The 8,360-nt window shown below is 33.3% G+C and overlaps 1 protein-coding gene across 1 annotated transcript in view; it reads left to right on the forward strand.

The window, feature by feature from the left end:
* LOC117112248 (phospholipid-transporting ATPase IB-like) overlaps positions 1-8,360 on the forward strand; it is a 55,494-nt gene that overhangs the window by 39,245 nt on the left and 7,889 nt on the right. Inside the window, exons 18-28 of the mRNA XM_033255319.1 lie at positions 592-746; positions 1,002-1,054; positions 1,515-1,649; positions 2,212-2,302; positions 3,051-3,205; positions 4,510-4,698; positions 5,458-5,646; positions 6,258-6,455; positions 6,569-6,709; positions 7,501-7,557; positions 8,020-8,127. Coding sequence (XP_033111210.1) covers positions 592-746; positions 1,002-1,054; positions 1,515-1,649; positions 2,212-2,302; positions 3,051-3,205; positions 4,510-4,698; positions 5,458-5,646; positions 6,258-6,455; positions 6,569-6,709; positions 7,501-7,557; positions 8,020-8,127 — 1,471 coding nt within the window. The remainder of the gene's footprint in view (positions 1-591; positions 747-1,001; positions 1,055-1,514; positions 1,650-2,211; positions 2,303-3,050; positions 3,206-4,509; positions 4,699-5,457; positions 5,647-6,257; positions 6,456-6,568; positions 6,710-7,500; positions 7,558-8,019; positions 8,128-8,360) is intronic.

The raw sequence follows: 8,360 nt of genomic DNA on the forward strand, positions 1-8,360 counted from the left end.
AGATGTGTATAAGAGACCACTGTTAATGTTATGCTCATTTGAAATATATCAATATATAGTCGCACAATGTTATTGCGCAATTTTAGCACTTGGGCCATTTTTGAGGCAAAATATCTTACTAATTAAACAATGCATCCCTTTAACATACCTGAAATCAGCACAAAAAGTTGTCCTAGAATGGAAGGGTTTCATGGCTGTCTAGACAGTACATGGATAATATCATGCTCATTTGAAATCAATAATATAGTAACAGAGATCCCAAGTTTGAAAACCAAAAAATAGGGAGATTTTTTCATGAAGCGATCGCCTCCTGTAGCGACGCACTGTGACGCCTTACAACGCGCTGTGCAACATGAAAGTATTACACAGAATGAAGAAAACAAACAATTTTCATCAATTTGTTTACTTTTATTTAACAATTTTACATTTGTTTACACATTGCAGTTGGCCTAAAATATAAATATTATTATTTAGCATTTTGCTAGTAAAGCGTTCTTGGCAGCAGTCAACAAGGCTTTGCTTGGTTCATTGGCATGTTAGAGGCTATGGCTGATTTATTACATCTCATCAAAGAACATAGAATTCTAGCAGCCAACGGAAGCGTATGTCTACGATAGTACGCACAGAAGACGGACGTATATTTGTCTTGTGCAAAGGAGCGGACACCGTGATTTACGATCGATTAGGAAAGGACCAAGAATTTAAAGAGTCCACCTTGCAACACCTGGAAGAGTTTGCGTCCGAAGGTAAAGAGTTAGGCAATTACTTTAATTAAGTTAAATTTAATATATACTTATGTGTTTCCCACAGGCCCAGTAGTTATATATCATCATGAAACGTAAATCATATGAAATAGAAAATTTGATTAATTAACTGCTTTGAACCTGCCAGTAGGCAGAAGACAGATGATGATGTATTACGACAGGTATGACTTCACTTTTGTTCACCATTTTATATTTTTAATAATAACTAATATTTAATAACTAATTTTGCTTCAACAGGTTTAAGAACCTTATGCTTTGCATTCCGTGAAGTTGCTCAGGACGAGTATGATGTGAGTATAACATTTAGTGTGACCTTTGACTCATTAGTCTCGTCTTATGATTGATTTTCTTATATCTATAATTTTCTTATACTGTATATGTATGCATCTATGCCCCTACCCAGACGATCCGCTACACTTACACTGATAATGGTCTTACTGTAGATTTCTTTAGTGAATATGACATGACCACTGTAACTTGTTTATTTGTACTTTAAATTGGAAATAAATTTAATTTTTAAATTGAGTAATTAGCATAAGAATGTGGCAGTCTCTTTCTTTTACTCATAATTTGGCAAAAGTAAATCAATTCCAGTAATTTTTAATTTTTTTAAAGCTTACAATTTTCATTTTATTGGTCACTGGCGCCTGTTTTTTGATGCCAAGCCTCAAATGTAAATGGGAATCTGAGAAAAGATGGTAAACCAAAGTACTGATATATAGCTTTGTAAATTTATTGTGATTTTATAAGGAATGGAGTGCAACGTTTTATAAAGCGAGTACAGCATTGAAAGACAGAGAGGCTAAACTAGAAGAGGCTGCAGAGTTGATTGAGATGAACTTCATGTTAATTGGCTCATCAGCAATTGAAGACAAACTACAAGAAGTAAGTGTAATGATAATCATCACCCTTCTCTCAATACCAGTACCAAAAAAGTAAAAATACCACCATACACCTTCTAATTGTAACTTCATTGTAGACTCAACAATCTAGTAGCATTTTTTTTTTTTTAATTTACTTGATAGTATTTATATTTATTAATGAAAAACTTATTCAATAATAAAATACTGTTCTACCATAAGATCGTGATAAAAAATCTAAAAATTACATGATAATAACGTTAATATCACATCAGAAATAGCCAATACATTATATAAATGATACTCTAAAGCTATCAATAAAATGTTAAAATTGACGTCATTAAAGCATCAATGAAAAGCTTAAAAATTACATCAAAATATTTAAAAAAACAATGCTAAAAACATACTAAAATACAATTAGTACATAATACAATCATTACATATCATTAAAGCTAATACATATCATTAAAGTTATTATTAAAATGTTAAATTTGTGTTTGCAATAATCAATGTATCAATTGCACATTTTGTATGAATTTATACATTAACATTGCTTATATATGATTTATTTGTTGTGCGTCAACCAGGGTGTGCCGGAAACAATTGCAACGTTGCTTTTAGCTGATATACGTATTTGGGTTTTGACTGGCGACAAGCAGGAAACAGCCATTAATATTGGTAACTTTTTTTTTACTTTTCTATTAGATAAAATTTCTCTAGCGCCGGTTAAAACAAGGTTGTCGCTAGCACTTTACAACAAATAGAGAACAAAAATGTATTTAAAGGTCAATAATAATAATGACAATAACAACAAAAACAAGCAAAAATAATAACAACATTACAATCCCAAACCAATACGGAACTAAAAGAAATAAAATTTTTAAATATGGGGTATGTTGTGGCAAAACGTTTAAGTTGTTGCACAGGCCAGTATTGAGTAAATGAGCTATAAATTATAGCAGCTCAAAAAATTGCCCAAAAATCTTTTTTTTTTTCACTATAGATCAACAGATTAATGTATAATTAATCATGTCCCGAAGTCTTAGTTCAACCAATTGTTTATTAACGTTGGTTTGATAGTTAATTCTACTAAACAATGCACAAATAACTTTGGAAGGGAATTACTCAAAATTTCCAATTTTGCTACAACTTAGCCATTTTCCCACAACATGCCTCATATATGTTGTACTGTTTAGAAAAATAAATTAAATGGTTCATTGTATTGCCAAAGAACAGCACTTTTATAATATTTCAAGTAGTATTACTTCAAGTAATATTTACGATCACAAACAATTGCGTGATAACATCTCGGCCACAAATCACTACAGTTGATATTTGGAAGTGACATATAGTTTGGAATGGCTGGTATGTTGTTATTAAAGCATGCTTACATTTTATCATGATTATAAATTATGTTTAATTGCAGGGTATGCAAGTCATCTTATTAACCAAAACATGCAGCTGTTGATAATGAATGAAGATTCTCTGGATCAAACTCGGGACAGACTACGTATGTTAATTGATGAATACGTGGATCCCTCAGGGATACAGAATGAGGTTTCTCTCATCGTAGATGGAAAGGTACAAAAAAAAAATTAAATAAAATCTTTCATATTTTTTTTTTTACAATATTTACAGCTCCCAATTTTTCTTTTCATAAATTTCTCAAAATTGATTTATTATTTAAATATAATGTTTCACTTTTTATGTTTAACCTTGTTAACCAAAATCTACCGATAAGCATTTCTCAACTCTTTAAGTAAAATAGTCCACAAATACAACACAAGGCAGGCTCATAAATTTCACACACCATTTACCAAGCTCTCTTTAAGGCAGAAAACCATTATTTATTATGGTCCCGAAATGTGGAACGGATTGCCAGATTCAGTTACTAGCTGTAGTTCTTATTCATTTAAGGTCTCCTGTAAAAATTATTTTCTACAGTTCACTTAGATGCTTTTGTTTATGATGATTTTATGGTAATTTGTAGTTAAGTGGGTATTGTTGAGGGTTCTTCTCCGCGGGACCAACGTTTACGAAGTTTATTCACTTTTTGTTGGTCTCACTACTTGGTTTTCCCTATAATAGTTATACAGTGCTGTTGAATTGTATATTTGAACCAAGTTAAATAAATTGAAGTTGAAAGTTGAAAAGTTGGTTGCCCATTACAGCATATGCTAGAAGGTCGGCTGATATCCAGGGCCATTTTGAATTTATAAAAGATAATGTTATGCTAATTTTAGCAATGTCTCTTTATGAGGCTTGGGGAGTGGAGCTGTTTTTAGTCGTGAGAAAAACTCCTGCTGTCACAGGAATCGAACCCAGGACCCTGGCATTAGAAGGCAAGCATCTTAACCATCAAGCTGTTCAACTCCACGCCAAGTTCATTCATCTCACTTAAGGCATTATTAACTCTGAATATAAGAATATAAATATAAAGTATATAAAGAAGGTATAAAATGATTAACACAAAGGGAAAATTACATAGCAAAACATAAACAAACATAAAAAATAAACATTTCTTATTTTTAATATCTAATATTGTAATCTTTTTTATTTACTTGTAGTATAATGTATTTTAACTCCAGTTGCCAACAATTCAATTTTTATTGCCAACGGCTTCTTTTTCTAAAATTGAATTTGTATTTTAATGTGTTCTCTTATGAATTTTAAATTTAGAATAAATATACTTGCTTAATAATAATTAGTCTGAAGCCAGTTTCAAGAAAAAATGTAAATTTTGTTTTGTTTACATATCAACTATTTGTAATAATAAATTTTCTGCTTACAATAAAAAGTATGAATGTAGAAAACAATTTTTTTAAATTTTTTTTTTAAAACAATGTTTTTACTTGAAATTTTATTTATTGTTTTTCTGTCGCCAGACCCTGATATATGCCTTGGATTTCAGCCTCCGTAAAGACTTCCTTGAATTAGCCATCTGTTGTAAGTCTGTTATTTGTTGCCGGGTGTCGCCCATGCAGAAGTCTGAGCTGGTAGAACTGGTGAAACAGAACGTTCATGCAGTCACGCTTGCGATTGGAGATGGAGCTAATGATGTCAGTATGATACAGGTAAAATTAATACAGTTTCAAAATACACTTCTGCTTTTGGGCTCTTTGCTTACAGACCACAATTATAATGGGATATACATTTACTGATTACAATAAGGCCGAAAATTTTGCGTTACTATTTCCATACTACAAACATTGACAAGGAGGATTCACCTAAAATACTCTAGTCGTCAGATCTGTTAACCGTATAAATTAGCACATGAATTGACAATCTCTTCTTTCTTTTTTTTAAAAATGCTTTTAGCAAACCTGCTCGCGACCCAACACAAAGGATTGGTGACCCATTTTCTCGTCATGACCCATAGTTTGGGAAGCATGGTTATAGATAATGGCAAAGAGTATTGGCATACAGTAGGGGCTGCTGGAAGGGGCACAAAGATTAAGTGGGTGGAGGGATAGATTATTAATTGAAGGGGGCGTTAACTGGTAAAGTAATAAAAGGTGTTTGTTAGCTATTTGAGCATATTTTGTTTTTCAGCAGATTTCTAGTGCAGGTTTTTTTTGTTTTTTTTTCATTGACCAAAATGGACTGCTGGGGTCTAGGGCTGGCCATGGGGCCATAGTCTATTTATTTCAAAGTCAGGTGGGGAGGATTTAATGCATCCTTCATGTGGCCCTCCTTGCAAGTAACCATAACACCTTTGTGAAATTAATGCTTTAAACCTGCAATTATAAATCGATAAGTGAAGAAGAAAGTCAGGTGATAGTGATGGATTTTGTGTGTTGGTGAATTTTATCATGAATTTTTGTGTTTTGTAGGCTGCTGATGTTGGTATAGGTATCAGCGGGAACGAGGGTTTGCAGGCTGCCAACTCATCAGATTACTCTATAGCTCAGTTCCGTTTCCTAAAGAAGCTGATGCTCGTACACGGTGTGTGGAGCTACAGTCGTATATCCAAGCTTATTCTTTACTCGTTTTACAAAAACATTTGCCTGTACATCATGGAGGTATGTCCAATTCCTGTTAATCAGTGTGTACACTATTATGTGACAAATAATTTGTGATTTGCTTATATGGGCAGGGAGGTATAAAGTGACTCACTGCTATGGCCTAGGTGCCCAGGTATAGGCATGATGATGTCATAATGATGATGATGATGATGTCAGGATGATGTCATAAAACACCATAACACTTGGTAGTGTGAACAAAACATTTTATGTTGACTGATTGTATGATCTTGTGTACTATATAAAATAAAAGTGTAAAAATATATATTTTTTTTAATTTTCTAATCAAAACCAACAGCAAAAATTAATCGCCACACAGCCACAGACAAGATATTTAAACAAACGAATACAAAGAAAAATGAAAAGTTATTCAAAAATTATTGCATATTGAACTAATTTTTACCATAGATTGTAATCAAATGACCCCAATCTACTATAATACCCCAAACCACTTAATTAACTAACCTGAAAATGTACCAAGGTGCCTTCAAGTAGAAAACACATTGTGACCAAGTGACAAATAATTAAGTAAATAAAAAAAATACACCTTCTAGATTAAAAAATTGTAGAACTAATTTTCGTTTCTTGAATATCTTTTTTTTTTCCCCCAGTTTTGGTTTGCCATGATGAATGGTTGGTCAGGTCAGATTCTGTTCAACCGTTGGTGTATTGCATTCTACAATGTTATATTCACCGTTATGCCACCGTTTGCGATCGGTTTGTTCGATCGCAATATAAGTGCCCAGAGTATGCAGCGCTTTCCACAGCTTTACAAACCTTCCCAGAATGCAAAATACTTTAATACAAAGGTAAGAATAAAAAGAAAAAGCAGTTGAAGTTTCATTAATGTATATTTATAAATTAAGCATTATTATTATTGTTATTTATATTATTATAAAATCGTTTTGTCCTTTCGTATCAGGTGTTTTGGATGTGGACTGTAAACTCCATAATACATTCGCTACTAATCTTTTGGATTAGCATCGGCGCCCTTCATCAAGACGCCGCCTTTAAATCGGGATATACAGGAGACTATCTTTTTGTTGGTAATATGGTTTACACAGTAAGTATATTTGGAGCCCAACAATCCAGTTGCATACAAGTTGTTACAGAGCATGTAATGCATTTTGTAAATACACTCATAAAAAAATAACCATGTGGCCCCTTGCAACCCTGTGTTTTACCACCTGGCCTTGCTCACCCAGTTTCTTGCCACCAGTATTGTGGCTCCTGCCATAGTTGTTTTCGTTGATGGCACTGCCACTTACTGCAGCCAACACTGATCATAGCTCCCATTGGTTGAAGGGAAGATATTTGTCCAATAAAGGTTGACAGTGTAAATTGATATTTAGACTACAGCGGCGGACATAATAGCCGAGTGGTTAGCAGAGGCGCTGCAACTTACATCCAAATATCGACACTGGTTTAAACAGCACGCTTGCTATGAATGGTTCTTGTGGTAGAACAGGTCTTCTTGGATAACCGGACTATAAACCATAGGCCCAGTGTATACAATGGCCTGTGTGCAGTATAAAGAACCCAGTACATCACCCAAAACGATTTGGGGATACCCCGGTGTACTGGTGGATGATGAGAGTTGCTGCTACCAGGTTACCAGGTAGCACAGACAAGAAGGGACCCTTAGCGGCGAAGAAAGTCATTGATCGAGTTCCTGTCCATATATCAGGCGCCCTGAGCATCTTATGTTAAATGGATACAGCGCTATATAAAGCTACAATATTATTATTATTATTATCATTATCATTATTATTATTATTATTATTATTATTACAGTGATAATTCTATTTTATCTCCTCTATTACGTCATTGATATATTTTACTTTTTCTGTACAGTATGTCGTTGTCGTTGTGAGTTTGAAGGCAGGTCTGGAGATGGAGGCATGGAGCTGGGTAATCATCCACTTAAATTGTTTTTGAATTTTAAAGATTTTACTAATATATGTGTTTAATAATAATAATATGTTATATTTTATAAATATATACCTCTAGCTGCGTATTGAGTATCAGTCAGTTGTATGAGAGAAAGTCCCTGGTGTTAAATCTGCATGTATATCCTATAGGTCTCGAGAGGTTGCAGTTCCAAAAATATCTCCACACTTTTTTTACTTCATGCAAATGAATTAAAAAAGAAATTTTTATTGAAAAGCTATGCTTGATATGATTATAACATCATGTTCCTATTTGAGAACTGTTATTATTATTTATCTATTTTTTTACCTCTATAATATATATGTATACATTTATTTAAATCATTATAATAAGTGTAGAATATATATAAAAATTGTAAATTACAATTTAGGAATCAGAAGTAGAATTTCCAACAATTACTAGAATTAATTGTTTTCCTTGCAGCCTGTGCATTTTTCACTGTGGCATGGGTTCTTAAGCTGGTTAACATTCTTTGCTATTTACTCAGCCTGTTTCCCTGTCTTCCCATCAGCCGGCGACATGTCAGGAGAGGTAGGTCACCTAAAACATATTTTCTGTGACAAAAAATGTGATATGCCCATATTTGGGTGTACATCGTCAATCTATATACAGGCACATCACTCATATTTGTCACATACAATGTCGTAGTGTGCACTAGCTTTAATCTGTCCACACTATCAAATTTTCTTTGACAACAAACTGTTGTATGCCCATATATGGTCATGGTGTGCCTATATATGGTCATGATGTGCCCATATATAGTC

The sequence above is a fragment of the Anneissia japonica genome, unplaced genomic scaffold (genome assembly GCF_011630105.1).
Source record: "Anneissia japonica isolate Jap-2015-1 unplaced genomic scaffold, ASM1163010v1 scaffold1537_len634075_cov158, whole genome shotgun sequence".
NCBI classification, from domain to species: domain Eukaryota; kingdom Metazoa; phylum Echinodermata; class Crinoidea; order Comatulida; family Comatulidae; genus Anneissia; species Anneissia japonica.